At 55.6% G+C, this 17,287-nt stretch overlaps 2 protein-coding genes across 3 annotated transcripts; both read right to left on the bottom strand.

Annotated features, from left to right (window-relative positions):
• Nucleotides 1-1,375: 1,375 nt before the first annotated feature.
• Nucleotides 1,376-5,592, bottom strand: TICAM1 (TIR domain containing adaptor molecule 1). 2 transcript variants are annotated; one of them, XM_058858744.1, is made up of 2 exons: nucleotides 5,254-5,592; nucleotides 1,376-3,838 (listed from the first exon to the last, which is right to left on the bottom strand). In XM_058858744.1, exon 2 carries the CDS (start codon nucleotides 3,664-3,666, stop codon nucleotides 1,624-1,626), a length of 2,043 nt encoding a protein of 680 aa, XP_058714727.1. In that variant the 5' UTR covers nucleotides 3,667-3,838; nucleotides 5,254-5,592; the 3' UTR covers nucleotides 1,376-1,623. The 2 variants fall into 2 exon arrangements, with proteins under 2 accessions (XP_058714727.1, XP_058714728.1); XM_058858745.1 differs by lacking the exon at nucleotides 5,254-5,592 and adding an exon at nucleotides 4,535-4,960.
• Nucleotides 5,593-6,957: 1,365 nt separating this feature from the next.
• Nucleotides 6,958-13,532, bottom strand: LOC131589482 (perilipin-3-like). Its single transcript, XM_058859046.1, has 7 exons — nucleotides 13,506-13,532; nucleotides 12,790-12,816; nucleotides 10,680-10,875; nucleotides 10,028-10,110; nucleotides 8,795-9,742; nucleotides 7,907-8,053; nucleotides 6,958-7,722 (listed from the first exon to the last, which is right to left on the bottom strand). The coding sequence occupies exons 1-7, from the start codon at nucleotides 13,530-13,532 to the stop codon at nucleotides 6,958-6,960; spliced, it is 2,193 nt and encodes a 730-aa protein (XP_058715029.1).
• Between the last annotated feature and the right edge of the window lie 3,755 nt (nucleotides 13,533-17,287).

The following is a 17,287-nucleotide window of genomic DNA, read 5'->3' as shown; positions in this document are numbered from 1 at the left end:
CAACTCTGGAGCTGGGGGATCCGCTCAGGTGCAGCAGCCCCAAGGAGAAGAATATTCTGTGTGATGGAAAAGGCTTCACTTTTTTTAAACACATAAATAATCTGTAATTACATAGAGGGCCCAGCAATTAAATGTTGATAGTAATTACAGGGTGAGAAAAATGCATGATTTAGGGGTAATTACACTGAACAGGCCTGATTGACTGTAGGGCCAGCTCCATGTAGGCAAAACATGGAGTTGTGGGGAGCAGGGCAATGTTTCAGTGATTATTTTGTTAATTCTTGGACAGAGAGGAGTTTTTTCTCCACTGTGGTGGCTGCAGACCCTGCTGTAGCCCAGACACAGCTCTCCCTCTCCTTTGTGTGATCCAAGCACGCTGGATGTGGCTGTGCTGAGGTTGTTTACAAGCTGGAGCAGCTTCCAGTTGACTAATTTGGCATGATTATTTATAGCAGGAGAGAAGGAGGGATGTGTGAGTGCTCCCGAGGGGAGGGACTGTCCTGCACCAACTGCAGGGGACAGGAATTGCAGTAACACAGCACCTCTTAATGGTGCTGTGGAAGAGAGAAACCGGGAAAATAAAAGGAATTGGAGCACTTGGAGGATGCCAGCAGGCTCTGGAAGGAGTAGATGAGTCAATCCATTGTCACTGGGTCCTGCAGAGTGAAAATCCAATCTGTTTGAGAGCTGGAAGCCAAGAGTTGGGGGCAGCTCAGAGTCTCCTCTGAGGATTTGGTGACGTCTGTCTCACTCAGGGGTTGGCTTGGGGCTGGAGGGCTCTTGGACAAAGGCTGGGGTCTGGAATGAGGCCTGAGAGGGCAGGTCCAGGGCCGGGATGGGCTCAGATCCTCCTGGAGCCTGCGGGGGAAGCCGGGGAGTGAGCTGAGCACACACAGAGCTGCAGGAACACCTGGAATGGGGTCAGTTCCTGTTCTGAGCACCGGGAGCGGCTCCTCAGGAGTCTGCGAGCTCTGCCCTGCTCCTGGCACAGGCGCTGGGCTCTGCTCTGGGAGGAACAGCCCCATTTCCAGGCCCTGGTGGCTTTGGGGTGACCTCTGCTGACGATCAGGAAAATGGCTGTGCCTGGAGTGTGGGAGGAGGAGCGAGGCCTTTGCTCCAGGTGCCCTCCTGCTGTTACAGCTCAGCAGGTACCAGCCTGGGTTTCTCCGTCCTTCTGCACTACTCTGCTCACTGCTTTTGGGATTTCGCTTTTTCCTTAAAGGCATCTTCCCAAAGCATCCCTTGCAGACTGTCCCTCAAATAATTTGGTCAGTGCCATCTCCCAGCCAACATACAGAGTAGTTTTCCATTTATCCCTTGACTATTCTTTTTCTAATTCTACAGGAAAGAACCAGAGGAACACAAATAAATTAATTGCAATTTATTTATAAAATCTTCAAGTAATTCCAGACAATCAGGAAAATAATTTTCTCAGTTACTTGAAAATAAGGAAAAGTGGTTCCAAGAGATCACCACATCTCTTTTCCAACAAAAGATGAAGAATTTGAGTTTGTGCTTCAGGAAGATGGTACTCTTGATGCATAGAATAATAGTCCCAGTCCCAGCAGAATCATTCTAATCCAGGATTTGAAATTAATTTTGTCCCTCACCTTGGCTGCCAGGTCAGACGTTGTGCCTGGTTTGCTCCTGGCTGTCCCCTGGCCCAGGTGGGGCAGTTTCCACCTGCATCACGTTGTGGTTCCCGATCTGAACCATGCGGGCGTGTTGGATGATGAGGGCTGGGGTCCCTCCGGGGCCTGGCGTGATGTTGTAGTGCCCTGGGGGGAGCTGTGCTTGGGCAGGGGGAGGACCCTGGTGAGCAGGGAGGTCCATGGGGGCAGGGGGACACCAGTGCTGGGCTGGTGGCTCTGGTGGCCACGGCTGTGGCGCTGCTGGAGGCACCCAGGGAGGGGAGCCCAGGCTCAGGGCAGCCAAGTTCTGCAGGGCTTGGTGCCGTTCCCAACGGGCCTGGAGCTTCCTTCTCTGCATCTGGTCCCACAGGGCTTTCTTCTCCCTGATCTTCTTGGGGTTAAAAGTCTTGTGCACATTCCTGGAGAAGTGCGGAGAGCTCTCGTTGAGGGTGACGAGCACACTGAGCATCGTGGGGATCCGGCTGCACTCCAGGGCGTTTGCCTTGGGTAGAAATGGGATGACTGAGTCTTGCTTGGAGGGGTCCAGAATGGACTGCATCAGAGCAGTGTCTGTCTGGAACAGACACAGGTTGCAGGGGAAGTTCTTGGTCAGCAGGAGGATCATGAAGGCAGAGTTTTCCATGGCCTCCTGGAAGCAAATCATGTGGCTGCGTCCGGCGATGAAGAAATCCTCACTGAGCGTGGCACCGTTGGACACCCCCATGCTCTCCAGCAGGTTCTTGACCCGGTGGGCCACGATCTCATCTTCACTGGCGTGCAGGACAACAAACGTGAAGAACTTGGCACCATCTGGCTCTGATGGATCCACAGCTGAGAGAGCAGGAGGCCAGGCTGGAGAGAGGGATGAGTGCAGGGGAGGGGTATGGAATAGGTTGGAGTGAGATTCCTGAAGAGGAGGAAGAGTTGAGGATACGGAATAAGTGGGAGGAGGAAGGGAACAGGTTGAAATAGAAGCAGATGCAGAGTTACAGGGAATGCCTGCTGGAATGTAGGAACCCTGTATGGACTCGTGGACAGGAGCAGTATCCACTGCAGCCCTCGGGTCAGGGACACCAGTAGATAACTGCTTTTCATCCTGCTTTTCTCTTGGTGTGTGAGGCTCTGTCACTGTGCTGGGCACATCACTGCTTTGGGCAGGCTCCGAGGGCAGCGGCGTCTCTGGAATGGGGAGAGGGGTGGGATGGCAGGGACTGAGCTGCAGAGCCTCCTCTGGCTGGGGCCCTTGTGCAGCTGTGTCCTGCCCAGGGCGAGGGCTGGCTGTGCTGGGCCAGCTGGATTCCTGCGGGCCGTGGCTCTGTGCGTCCCTGTCACGGTGTCCAGCATGGCTGGACTCGGGGACACAGGGCTGGCTGTGAAAAACACCTGTTGGTGATGCACTGATCTCCAAACAGCTGGACAGGGAGGAGCTCCCCACAGAGCACAAGGTCCGTGGGCCTGAAAAGTCTGAGTTGCCTCCAATCTGCAGCGGTGAACTCCTCGCCACGTGGTGGGAGCTGGCTGTGTGGGGAAATCCTTCATCCTCATGGGACCTCAGCGTGCAAAGCCTGTCCCCTGAGCCCCCGCTGGCTGCAGAGCCCTGTTTGTCCTGCTCCTCGGCTGGGATGCTGTTGAGTGTCCCCCGCTGAGCAGCCTGGCAGGCTTTGTCCCTGGCCTTGGGACTGCACAGCTTCTCCTGTGCCAGCACCGCGTACGCCTGTGCCAGCAGTGCCACAGCACCTGCATCCAGCTGGGGAGGCTGCAAATCCTCCCCGTCTTCCCGCACTCCTGCAGCGCCCAGTTTGATCTGGTGGATGTACTGGGCTGCCTGGGTATCCCTCAAGTCATCCAGACAAATTCTTGCATCCGTTTCTTGCCCCAGAGTAAGCAGGACCATAGCTTGCAGTAACTTGCTGCAGGGCCCAGGGGTGAGGTGCTTCAGTTTGAGTTTGAGGCTCAGCAGTTTCTCTGGTGGGGCCTGGGACAGAATATTGAACAGGTCCTCGAAGCTCGGCCGCAGCTCAGCGCTCTGTGCCATCTCAGCAGCTGCTGGCCCCAACCACAGACTGCAGCAGGGATGGGAAAAGCATCTTGTGGCAAAGGGTTGTGTCCCCGTGGGGCTCGGGGTGCCCCGGTCGCGCTCCTCGTACCACACAAACCTCTGGTGCCAGGGACTCGTCTGGGACCTGGGGCCTCTCTGTGCTGGGAATCTGTGAGGAGAGCAGAGGACAGCGTTCAGAGGGGTGATGTGGCTGCTGAGGGATGCTCCTGGAGCTGCCAGGCTCTCTCACACCTCCCAAATATTTCTGCATCTGTTCCATGCTTGCAGCTGTGCCAGTGCATTATTCCAACTCTGTGATTAAGCAAAGAGCACATTCTTTGCATTCATTTCACATTAATTACAACTGGCTTAAAATGATTGATGAAATAATGCTATATTTAGGTAAATCCAAGTGTCTCCTCCAGGCAGCTGGTTCCAGGGGTCTCACAGGCTCCTTGTGATGGCAGTGGAGGAATAAAACAGGTGTAGAGGAAACCCTTTCCAGCCGATAACCTGTGTCATCAGGGAAAATTCACAGGAAAGAATTCCTTCCCACTATCCCATCCAGCCCTGCCCTCTGGCACTGGGAGCCATTCCCTGGCTCCTGTCCCTCCATCCCTTGTCCCTGTGCCTCTCCGGCTCTCCTGGAGCCCCCCTCAGGCCCTGAAGGGGCTCTGAGCTCTCCCTGCAGCTTCTCCAGGTGAGCCCCCCCAGCTCTCCCAGCCTGGCTCCAGAACAGAGGGGCTCCAGGAGCTCTGGCTCTTGGAGCAGCTCCGTGGCCTCCTTTGGACTGGCTCCAGGTCCTTCTTTCATTGGAAGAGTTTATCTCCCCCTCCACAAGTGATCCCTGAGCCCCTGCACTCACCCCGGGCCTCTGATGGGATTTTAATTAAACATCGGGAGTGTCTGGAGGGGAGGAGCGGGTTCCTGTGGGACCCTGCTCCCGGAGCTGCCTGAGCCCGCTGCAGAAACTTTCCCTATTTAAAGGCAGCCCCAGCAAACGCCCGGAAATAATTCTCAACCGGGGAAAGTTTCCAGTTTCACTTTTGTTTTCCTGTCTCATGAAAACCCTGCAATTGCCCAATTGCCCTCCCTCCCTGGGCCGGCCCTGCCCTCGGGGGCGATGCGGCCGAGCAGGAGGAGCTGGAGCGGGGGCAGCGCCCGGGACCCCCGGCAAGGGAGGGAAGGACGGGATCCGCCGGCAAGGGAGGGAAGGACGGGATCCCCCGGCAAGGGAGGGAAGGACGGGATCCGCCGGCAAGGGAGGGAAGGGATCCCCCGGCAAGGGAAGGAAGGGATCCCCCGGCAAGGGAGGGAAGGGATCAGCCGGCAAGGGAAGGAAGGACGGGATCCCCCGGCAAGGGAGGGAAGGACGGGATCCCCCGGCAAGGGAAGGAAGGACGGGATCCGCCGGCAAGGGAAGGAAGGACGGGATCCACCGGCAAGGGAAGGAAGGACAGGATCCGCCGGCAAGGGAGGGAAGGACGGGATCCGCCGGCAAGGGAAGGAAGGACGGGATCCCCCGGCAAGGGAAGGAAGGACGGGATCCCCCGGCAAGGGAAGGAAGGACGGGATCAGCCTTACCTGCGGCCGGGGCCCGGGACACGCGGAAGCGGCGCTGGGCGGGGCGGGGCAGCAGAGCCCGGCCCGGGACCCGAGGAGCAGCAGGGCCCGGGACCGGAGCAGCAGAGCCCGGGACCCGAGGAGCAGCAGGGCCCGGGACCCGAGGAGCAGCAGGGCCCGGGACCCGAGGAGCAGCAGAGCCCGGGACCCGAGGAGCAGCAGAGCCCGGGACCCGAGGAGCAGCAGGGCCCGGGACCCGAGGAGCAGCAGAGCCCGGGACCCGAGGAGCAGCAGGGCCCGGGACCCGAGGAGCAGCAGAGCCCGGGACCCGAGGAGCAGCAGGGCCCGGGACCCGAGGAGCAGCAGGGCCCGGGACCCGAGGAGCAGCAGGGCCCGGGACCCGAGGAGCAGAGCCCGGGACCCGGGTAAGCCACCCCCCACCCTCCCCAGCCAGGGCCAGCCCTGCCCGCTGTCCCCGCACGAGCAGCCGGAGGTGGCAGAGCGCTGGGGACAGGCAGGGACCGACCTTTCCTTGCGGGAGGTGTTGGAACAGGGACGAGCACTGCAAAGCCAGGATCCGGAGGGGCAGAGGGAGCTAGGGGTGTGGGACAAAGAGTGGGGTGTGGACAGATGCACCTGAGCCTCAGGAGTACAGGCAGAAGTGAGGGAAAAAAATAATTAAAGTATTTTTTTGCTTAAGAAAGCATGGGACCTGCTAAAGGCACTTTGTTTTTCCCCTCCAGCAAGAGCAGGGAACAGACAAGATGGCCAGGGACAAGATCTGGTAAAGGCAAGGCTTCATCACAGCTCAGGTAAGGGTAGAACACAACCCAGCTTTAGATACACACAAACCCACGTGGCTTTGAATGCAGGTCACGCTTTATTCCAGTGTCTGCTCACCAGCCCTGGCACAGGGACAATGCCAGGAACAGTTACCAAAATAAGCTACATTAGAAATTATTACAAAGTAGTGTTTTCTAGGAAAGAACCATCACCTGGATTAAAATCCCCCCTATTTTAATAACAGAATATCCTAATCCCATGGCAGAGTAACTCCTGGGAAAAGCTGCCTCATTTAATGGCTGTGAAGTGTTTCACACATGGAGTTACTCACAGATAATCCTTGAAGTCATTCACAGAACTAGGAAAGGTGATTAAAGAAAACCCCATGCTGCTGAGTGCTTCTCCATGAAAGAGAAAGTGTTTGGCTGATCCATGAAGGGAAGTCTCTTCTTGAGAAGGAGCTCCTTGCCCCCAGCTGTGCCAGATGTGCTGCAGGACCGAGCCTTCCCGGAAGCACAACAGGCACAAAGGAAGCTGTACCTTTAAAAGTGGAGAAGGTGGGAGATGGTATCAAAGGTCAAGCAGAGCATCTTCTCAAGAGTTCCACAGCTTGGGTGAATTAAAAACAAATTCAGCATTAAAAATAAGTTGAGATCACATCTCTCCCACAGTTTGTCTCAGCAAGATTTAGCCACTCACAGCTACAGCTGGGCTGAGTTAAAAAGCTGAAGTGCAGGTTCAATCTCCCCTTTCAGCACAGCAGCTGGATTTAAAAACAGTAAATCAAGATTCAGAATCTCCCCACTTTGGCTATCAAATCTCCTTACAACTACATCTGACTCTAAATTCAGAGCAGAGGCACTTGTGGCACAAGTGGGCACACAATTAGAAGATCCAGTGCTGTTCTAGCCAAGTAGCCTTGGCCAGAAGAGCTGGGGTTTATCAGAGATCTTCCTCTGGTGCAGTGGTTTTTATCTCCTTGGCAGCCAGGGCCACCTCTGCGTCCTTCCCAGCCTTCTCCTCCAGCTTCTCTAGCACTTCATACCATTTTTCTGAGAGCCTGTTGGTTCCCTTTGGCTCTTCAGGTGCCTTTGTCACCTCCTGTGATAGTGGAGCCTTTTCCAGCTTGGGTAATTTTCTATCACTCCTCATCTCTTTCTTCTTGTGCTTTCTGCTGTCCTGTGCCACTTTAGCCACGGCCCTGAAGGGCCCCACAATCCAGTTCAGAGGGGTGTTGTGAGTGACATACTCCAGGAGGACATCGAGGGACCTCCGGGCCTCTGCCACACGCTCCTGGCTCCGGGCCAGGGTGGCTCTGGAGAGGTCCTGGAAGGACACGGCCCTGGAAAAAGAGCTGTGGAGCTTGTGGATGTGTCGAGTGGCCTGAGACACAGCGTCCTGGATGCTGCTGGGGAGGCCGTGGATGCTGAGCCTGAGGCTCTCGTAGGCGGGCTGCAGCTGCTGGGTGATGATGCGCAGCATGGCCAGAGTGCGCGGCTCCACCTGCCGGGAGAGAACAGCTCGGTTACAGCTCGGGGAGCGCCCAGAGCGGGGCTGCTCTGCACCTTCCGGGGATACCTCTGGCTGGCAGGCAGTTCTGACTTGGTGTCCTTTGGGCTGGGTCAGGCTCCAGTCCACCCACAGCTGGTGGAGCTTCTCCTGTCCCTCCAGCAGCTTCTGGCCAACCTCCTGTTTCACAGATTGAATCTGATGGGAAAAATGAGAGGAAAGGTTGTACTGTGAGCACACACAGAGAGGCACGAGTGCTTCCCTGCCAGGGAAGGATCCAAGGTGACACTGAGCTGGTGCAGGATGGAGGAAGAGCTTCCAGCTGGATAGCAGGGCAGGAAGGGCTACAGACAGGAGGAAGAAGGGCAAAGCGTGTTGGTACCAGTTTTATTGCCAGCTGCAGCCGTGAGAGGGTGTCCTGGGTGCGGTGCCTGAAGCCCTGCAGCTTGGCCAGGGAGAGCTGGTATGCTCGGTGCCGGAGCCTGCCCGACAGCGAGCCCAGGCGCACAAAGTAACTCCGCTGCCTCTTCTGCTCCTCCACGGAGGCCACGCCAAAGCCCTGCACCGTGGTGGCCAGTTTACCTGGAGGAAACAAGAACAGAGCTGCAGCTGGGCTCCACTGCCAGCTCAGAGGGGTGGAAGAGGTTGAGTCACCCATTGGAAAACACAAAGGCTGAAGCTTGCTGTGGGAGCAGGAGGTTTGTAGTCGTTCGTGTGTTAAAGGCAGGTTAGTCCCTGCTCAATCTTCAGGTAAGCAGACTTGGAGGCCTTGAAGCGTGAACCCACGTGGTTATTTATTTTCAGGCTGATGGGCAAGGACCAGCCAGCAAATGCTTGAACTCTGTCCATACCATACGGCAATTTGGTGTTGACAGCCGGCAACTTGGTGACAAATTCAGAGCTACCTGTCTGCTTCAGAAGCTGAGTCTTGCTGTGTCAGGTGCTCTCTACTCAGGTGGGAAAGGACTTGCATCTACAAGCGCCGGGTAAGTATTTTCTTACCTAGTTCCTCCTCAGTCATCGGGAGGTAATGATCCACCAGATCTTCTGACATTCCCAGGACAGATTCCACACCTCCAGCCACTGCCTGGCTCACTGCCTTGGCTTTGCTTATGCTGCTGGTGACCACTGAGTTGGTCATCTCCACACCCCCCTGGAGAGCCTCCCTGCCCTGCTCCAGGGCTGTGTTGATCTTGCTGGTGATGGTGCCATAGGCAGCATCCAGAGCTGTACTGACCGTAGAGGTGACCACGGATTTGGTCTTCTCAACGCTGTCTTGAACAGCCCCTTTGGTCAGGTCCACTGCTTCGGTCACCTTGTTGGCCACCAGGTCCTTGGCCCCCTGGGCAGCCCCCACAGCTGCAGTGATGGTGGAAGCGACAGCAGACTTGGTTCTGTCAACGCTGTCCTCCACCATGTGCTTGGTGACATCCACAGCCTCTGTCACCTTGTTGGTCACCAGCTCCTTGGCACCCTGGGCAGCCTCCACAGCGCTGACAATTGTAGAGGCAACTGCAGACTTGGTCAGGTCAACGCTGTCTTCTACGATGTGTTTACTGAGGTCCACTGCCTTGGTCACCTTGTCTGTCACCAGCTCCTTGGCCCCCTGGGCAGCCTCCACAGCGCTGACAATCGTGGAAGTAACTGCAGACTTGGTCAGGTCAACACTGTCCTCCACCACGTGCTTGGTGACATCCACGGCTTTGGTGACCTTGTCCACAGCATCGGTCACCTTGTTGGCCACCAGGTCCTTGGCCCCCTGGGCAGCCCCCACAGCTGCAGTGATGGTGGAAGTCACAGCAGACTTGGTCCTGTCAACGCTGTCCTCCACGAGGTGCTTGCTGAGGTCCACAGTCTCTGTCACCTTGTTGGTCACCAGCTCCTTGGCCCCTTGAGCAGCCTCTACAGCATTGACAATCGTAGAGGCAACTGCAAACTTGGTCCTGTCAACGCTGTCCTCCACCATGTGCTTGGTGACATCCACAGCCTCTGTCACCTTGTTGGTCACCAGCTCCTTGGCCCCCTGGGCAGCCTCCACAGCGCTGCTGACAGTGGAGGTGACCACAGACCTGGTCAGCTTGACACTGTCCCCAACAACACTTTTGGTGAGGTCCACAGCTTCAGTGACTTTATCAGCCACCGCTTCCTTGGCCTCGCAGGCAGCGTCCATAGCAGATGTCACCTTGGTGGACACCAGCTGCTTGGTGTCTGAGATTACCTGCACCAGGGAGAGGCAGAGAGATATTTTTGTTGTTGTTCCAGAATGTGTTTCCCCTCCCTGAAAAAGCTTTCCCCCTCGGGTTAGTCATGCCTGCAGTCTGTGGAAGGGCCGGGGAGGTGAGCACATCCATACTGACATGGAGATGTTCAATGTTCACTCCTGCATGCTGAGGGCACCTCTGTAGCTTTCCCTGCTGCTGAGCTTTATTCATTTCCCCATATTCTTGTGTACCCACAACAGTTCCATGGAGCCATGGCTTCCCCAGGAAAAGCCTTTCCTTACCTTGTCTGCTGGCTGCTGCAGGAAGGGCAAGTTCTCCTCCAGCTGATCCAGACCTTTACAGGCATATTCATTCACAAGGGCAACTGGAAGAGACAACAGGAATAAACCAGTTTATTCTTGCATTTGGGAATGGGTTTTTCACCCTACAATAGCCAGTTCAGCATACAGTCATGAAAACAAGCCCCCCTCAAATAAATCATCATTCTGGGGTGGGATGTCTTGATAAAAGTGAACAAACACTAAAATTTGGCAGGTTCAAATAGTCTCCATTTTGCCTTCCCAGCTTTCTAACTAGACTTTGATCCAATTGCAGTGTAGCAGCTACCCTTGGTGGGTAGGGAATTGAGTTTAAAGGTTGAAAAGTGTTGGGATAAGGCAGACTGAGCCCTATCCCTGACTGACACAGCTCCCACTTGGGATGGTCAGAACTTGGAGTGAGAGAGAGCGAGCAGGGAGTTACTACTTGGTAACAGAAAGAAATGAAACTTTGGTTCTCCTGGGAACAGTTTCATTCCCAGGCAGTTCAGTGTCAGGGAGCTGCTGAGTGGAGGCTCAGGGATGGAGGAGAAGGTGCTGCTGGGGGTGGGATCCCCCTCCAGGCACACAAACCTCCCCTCCCTCTGTCCAAGGGTCCCCCCAGCCCTGCACTTACTCTGTGGCTCGAGCTGGCTCAGGATGGGCTGTGCCCCTCCGACCACGCTGCCCACAGCCACGGCAGCCACGGTCTCAGCCACGCTGCAGACGCCACTGAGGCAGGGGTGGGACTCCTTGGTCTGGTTGTAGGCAGAGGAGACCAGGTTGAAGGCAGAACTGAGCAAGGGCAGGCTGGTGACTCGATTGACAGCGCTCTAAAGCCAAGAGAAATGGTGACATTAGAGCCCAGCCTGAGCTGGTGGGTGAACACAGCCATGTGTTTGTCCAGAAAGGTCCCAGCAAATCCATCTCCCCATCCCTCTTCAACTCAGAGCTGAGGAGACTCAGCCAAAGGCCTCCACCAAGTGAACAAGCCAGGGTTAAGAAGTCTGAACTTTGTGCTCATGAATTCTGAGTCACACTGGTTTCAGCACCAAACCAGATGTGGAAGTAGGACCTGTAATTGCTCCTGTTTTTGCTTCACTTCACAGCCCTGAAGTTGTCTCCTGAGCAAAACAATTACCTTCTGAACTGAGGGGGTTTTGATTTGGCCACAGCTTCATAGGGCTAATCTTCCTGTCCCCCCCAGGCTGGCTTTGGGGTGCTGGCAGAGGTTCACCAGCCCATGTCAGTGGGTGATTTAACTGCTGTGTGTGCCCTGGCACCTACCACACTCTGCTGCTCCTCAGCCTTCAGCAGCTCTGGGGTTGGGGTCTTTCCTGAGGCCATACTGACTTCAGCTGCAGCTGGAAGGAAAACAAGAGCATCATGAGCACAACTTCATTGCCTCCAAAGAGATAAAATCCTGCCAAAACAGGGGAAAAGCAGAGGGCAACAAAGCTGGGATCTGACATTCAGCTGCTCCCAGGAAGGTTCAGGTTAGAAATGGGTGAGAACTGTTTTATCTGTCTTGTGTTTTCTCTGTGGGGTGGGATGACCCTGGCTGCACACCAGGTACCCACCAAAACCACTCCATCACCCCCTCCTCAGCTGGAGAGGGGAGAGAAAATATAACAATATAACCAGTTTGTGAAGGACATGAAAAATCCAGTGGAGTTTTCACTGGAGGATGAGCCATGTTTCCCAGCTGCAGCATTCCATGGCTACCTGGAGACTTGTCCTCCTGTCCCATTGGCCAGCAAGGCAGGAAATCTCACTTCCTGTGGCACCAGGGCTCAGAGACATTCTCATGACATAATGGGACTGAAGAAGTGTACACTGTTGCAATAATCCAAACGGGTATTGGTTCCCCAGCACAGATCTCCTGTGGCATCTGGACACTCCTGTATTGCTGATAAACCCAGGATTACTCTGAGCCTTAGGCACAGCAGGGATTTCAGCACATTTGTTCTTCAGGACAGAGTCTGCTTTTCTCTCCTTTGCCAGTCAATTCCTATTCTTAGATTTGCTATGACATTTTCCAGTGGAAAAAACTCAAACCAAGATTCTTCCCAAACTGCTCCAAGCTCACTGGCAGATTCTTCCCAAAAGAACTCGCCATCTGAGTTGTGGTAGAGCCCATTGTATTGTTTGTTGTGCTCTTTGCTTCGTGCAAGGTTTTTATTTTGGTGAGAAACGGGAACAGAGAGATGGAGAGTAGTGAAACCAGCATTTGTGAGCCCTGGACTGGGCTCTGACGCTGGCCAGGGACATCTCAGGAGGTGACTTGGCAAAACACCAAATATTGCTGCATTAACCACTGAATTAGTCAGAATTCAGTGCGATTTGAGCAGGGCAGGGATGCTGAGTGCCACATGCCTATAGCAAAAGCTGTCACACAGGTTGTCACCTCCAGCCTCTCCTGGGAGCTCATCTGGGAGCCCTCCCCAGTTTATCTGCACAGCAAAAACACCAATGGATCCTCACCAGGCTGGGAGGAGTTGTAAAAACTGCTCCAAACAAAGCAAGGCTGAATATAAAATCCAAGTCCCAAAGTCCACGAGGTTTGCTGTCAGTGGCTGTTCCTCTCCCTCAGGGCAGGGCTGTCATTTCTTTGGAGCCAAGCAGGGCTGACTTAGGGGCAAAGCATAGCTCTTTCAACACAATCACAAACAACCCCTTTTGCTCAGTTATTTTACTTCTGGACAGGTGGAAAAAGCTCAAACTGTGGAGTTTGACACTGTGGTGGCCTTGGTGTCAGGGCCAGCACTGAGACACTACAGCAAAAGGAACAGAGGAGGATTCATGTTAGAATAATTCAGGAGTAACTCCTTGGCTGATTTAAAAACTGGTGTAAGGTTAGATCAACCTCTGAAGTACAGGGATCCCATGTTAATTATGGCTGGGGCCTGCCAGGGACCATCCTTCAGCACACTCATGTTGGAACAAGGTTTGTTCTTTGCTTTGTAGGAGAAATCCGTGTTTTGCAATGCCCAGATTTGCAGTGTGGGCAGATCTCCACAGCGTGGTTTTATTTTCTCTTTCCCTTGCAGAAGTGCTGAGCAGCCCTTGCTTTACTTCAGAGATTGCAGGAAAGCCCAGTGCTTGGCAACTCTGGGTCAGGTGGTTCTGAATCCTTTGGAGAAGCCACAGCCAAGCCAGGATGGTTGGGAGTGGAAATCCCAGTGGGAAGAGGAACAGAAACAGCACCACTTTGTTTTGGTTGTGGTTTGTTGTATGGAAGTGATGATCAGATGATTCCACACCATTGCTAAATGTGAAATATTAGGTCACTGCTGGAGAAAGCTCGAGACAGATGGTTTCAGAACAATGAAACTTCAGTGCTCTTTTCTAGCATCAAGGTCAAGAGATTTTCTGGGATCAGGAGCTGAACTCCTGGTCATTGCCAGCCAGTGAAAGAGCAAGGGCTGGCACCAAAAGAGCAGGACAGTGGCACCAGACCCACCCAGCTGCTCCCTGTTCCCTGCCTCATCCCTCACTGGCCTGGCAGAAGAGCCAGGAACTCCCCTGGTTCTGTCACTGGTGCTGGGATCAGGTTCTTTACTCCCCTTGGCTGAAGGTTTCCCTGTGGGGAGCAGCTCAGCTCCATGAGAACAGGCTGCTGGTGTGTGGTCCTGGAGGATCTTCATCTTCAGGAAGCTTCTCTCCCTTCCAAGGGGTTTTGCCCTGGGAGACAGAGCCACAGCCAGCATGGCTGGTTCAGAGGCTTAACTGGCAATTCCTTAATGACCATCGAGGAAAACAAAGCTGAGTTTAGTGCTTTAGATGTGAGCAGGGAGGGCTAATCAGGGCAGAGGAATCCAATTGTGGTTAAAGCACCCATTTGCATTCTTTTCGAGATTTGCCACTGATACCCAGTTCCCAAAAATGCTGAACTGGGTCATGGGATGCCTGTAAGGAATGGGCTGCAGATGCCCTGAGGACAGAATTAGTTTTAGGAGGAAGATCAAATGATTGCCAGCTTTGACCTGAGGACAGTAGTTTCAGGAGGGCTGGCAGAGGTGCCCATCTCACCTTTCTGGATTAACCAGCAGCACTAGGAAACCTCAAAGATCAAAGCCACTCTTGCTGAGGGATGCAGGGCTCCCATCCACCTCCAGCAGAAGTTAAACACCACAACCAGTGGCCACCACTGGGTCAGTAACTGCTTGAACAGAGATGTTTTAGGAAAGAGGAAAGGAAGTTTTAACTAAAACAGCTTCTCAGTAGTTCCCAATCTTTCCACGAGGACAGAGCTCTTGGTTTCACCTGGAAGCTGTGACTTGCAGAGCAAGCAGCTCAGCACATTTCCATCCGGAATTTTCAGCAGAACCAGCTTCAGAAACTGAAATCCTTCCCAGCCATGCACAGCTCAGGGTAGTCATGACCACATTTAAAGCCTTGTTAGTCTTGAGAAATACTAATCCAGTTTGCCAAAGCTCCCTCTGGGAGCTGGCAGAGCCCTGCAGGGACAGGGTGCTCCTGAGCAAGAGCTCTCTTGTCACACTCACTTCTCGTGCCTCCACCAAAGGATCACGAGAAACAACCCCGGGCAGGGCTGGCAGCGCTGTCACAGGAAGGGAATGCCCGGCTGGTCACCTGCCCCACCTGTCCCCGGGGTGTCCCCCAGCCCTGCAGGATCCATCTTGTCCCCACCATCCCCAAACACCACGCTGGGCTGGGCAGGTGAAGGTGACTGGTGGGAGTCACCTCATGTGGATCCCCCAGCCAGGATCCTCAGCAGACAAGAAGCAGACAAGAGATTTTAAATCCCAAACTGCTCAATGACGGGTCAGAGATCCATGGAATTACCAAGGAGCCATCTCAAAGCTCGGAAGGAGCCTTTAGAGAAGGGTTTGAATCCCACCATGGATTTGGTTAGAAAGGACCTTAAAGATCACCTGGTTCCAACCCCCAAACCTCTCAGCTTCCATCTCCTGCTCTCCAGAGGGCTGGAAAGGCCCCGTGGCACAGCCAGCTCCTACAGCAGGGACCCCCGAGCCAGGGACCCCCGAGCCACGGGACCCCCGAGCCACGGGACCCCCGAGCCACGGGACCCCCAGCCAGGGACCCCCGAGCCACAGCTCCCCCAGCCAGGGACCCCCGAGCCACGGGACCCCCGAGCCACGGGACCCCCGAGCCAGGGGCCAGCCCAGCCAGGGACCCCCGAGCCACGGGACCCCCGAGCCAGGGACCCCCGAGCCAGGGACCCCCGAGCCACGGGACCCCCGAGCCACGGGACCCCCGAGCCAGGGACCCCCCGAGCCACAGCTCCCCCAGCCAGGGGACCCCCGAGCCACAGCTCCCCCAGCCAGGGACCCCCGAGCCAGGGGACCCCCGAGCCAGGGACCCCCGAGCCACGGGACCCCCCAGCCACGGGACCCCCGAGCCAGCCCAGCCTCTGCCCCGGCAAGGGGGGACAGCCCTGGGGAGTCACCCCAAGCCCCCGGACAAACCACAGACCCTCCCCAGCTCCCACGCCCAGCCCAGCCTCACCTGCCTCCTCCGCGGCCGGCACTGGTGAGACTGGGAGTGCGGGGCGGCGCCCCAGTTAAATACCCCCGGGGAGATTGACAGCGGGGCGGGGCTGGGGGTGAGGGGATGCAGGTGAGGGGCTGCAGGTGAGGGGATGCAGGTGAGGGGCTGGGGGGATGCAGGTGAGGGGATGCAGGTGAGGGGATGCAGGTGAGGGGATGCAGGTGAGGGGCTGCAGGTGAGGGGCTGCAGGTGAGGGGATGCAGGTGAGGGGCTGGGGGGATGCAGGTGAGGGGATGCAGGTGAGGGGATGCAGGTGAGGGGCTGCAGGTGAGGGGATGCAGGTGAGGGGCTGCAGGTGAGGGGCTGGGGGCTGCAGGTGAGGGGCTGCAGGTGAGGGGCTGGGGGCTGCAGGTGAGGGGCTGCAGGTGAGGGGCTGCAGGTGAGGGGATGCAGGTGAGGGGCTGGGGGGATGCAGGTGAGGGGCTGGGGGCTGCAGGTGAGGGGCTGGGGGCTGCAGGTGAGGGGCTGCAGGTGAGGGGCTGCAGGTGAGGGGATGCAGGTGAGGGGCTGGGGGGCTGCAGGTGAGGAGTCAGAGCCCCTCGGGGCCATGGCAGGTGCTGGGAGCTGCTCTTTGTCCTCCCAGGAGACACGGATCTGACAGAGGGTGTCCATCCCCCAGTGCTTTGGCCTGGGGGTGATGGAACAGTGGAACACCCTGGGCTGGGAGGGACCCTCAGGGGGTTGGTGGTCCAACCCCTGGCCCTGCACAGATACCCCAACAATCCCCCCATGCATGGGAGCTGTTCCTGCAGAGAGCTGCTCATGGACATCAGGCACTGGAGCTGCTTGGGAGCAGGAGCTGAGCCCCTGTTTGTCCCCCAGCCCTTGGGCTGCTCCTTGCAGATGTTGTCAGCAAGTCCCAGGGAAGCAGGAGGTGGCGTTTGTGGTGTGACCCATCGTCATCATCCTGATGTTCTCTTGGCAAAGCTCCCCTGACTGGGGAGTCTGATGGGCTCTCCCACCTCAGCCCGTGCCTGGCCCCAGCAGACACCTGATGATGAAACCTTCTGCCTCTCTGTTTGCTGGGATTTTCAGGGGAGGACTTGGTTTGTGTTTTTATCCTTGCAGAGGGCCCAGCAGTGCAGGACTTCAGGGAGCTCAGAGCTTTTTAACAGCTATAACAAATACTGAAAACTCCAGTTAATTCTTCTCCATTTGTGCCTTTTCATCTTCAGCTCTCAAAAACTGGTTTGAAAACATCAATTAAGCTTCCTGTTGTCTGTTTCCAAGATCAGCGGGGGAGGAAACTGAGGCACAGGTAAAAATTATCTGAAGTCTTCTAAAGCTATTACAGTGACTGAGTCATCTTGTTTTGGGCCACTGGATGCAGGAGACCTTGGCTCTGTTTCTGTGTTGCCATTCAGGTCAGGGGGGTGCCAATAGTTTTTGAAAAATGTGCTGTTAAGCTGACAAAAATGTGAACAATTGTCATTCCTCAGCTTTGGGGTTGGAAGGAATCCTCATCCTGAGGCTGACTTAGCTGGGAGTGTTGGCTGGAAAAGCCTCTGGAGAGCTGGGATCTGGCTGAGTCTGGAAACCTCCCAGGGATGGAGACCTCACCCAGCCTCTCTGTTGGGCTGTTGGACCCACTGGTGTGTATTAATGCATATTGCATTAATGGAGAAGCAGCTCCCAACGTCCACTCTGAGCCTCTCCAGCTACAAATTGTGACTTTTGCCTCTGGTTTGATCACCTGCACTGCTGGGAACA

The sequence above is a fragment of the Poecile atricapillus genome, chromosome 28, assembly GCF_030490865.1.
Source record: "Poecile atricapillus isolate bPoeAtr1 chromosome 28, bPoeAtr1.hap1, whole genome shotgun sequence".
In the NCBI taxonomy this organism is placed as follows: Eukaryota; Metazoa; Chordata; class Aves; order Passeriformes; family Paridae; genus Poecile; species Poecile atricapillus.
This window is presented reverse-complemented; position numbering and strand designations above follow the sequence as displayed.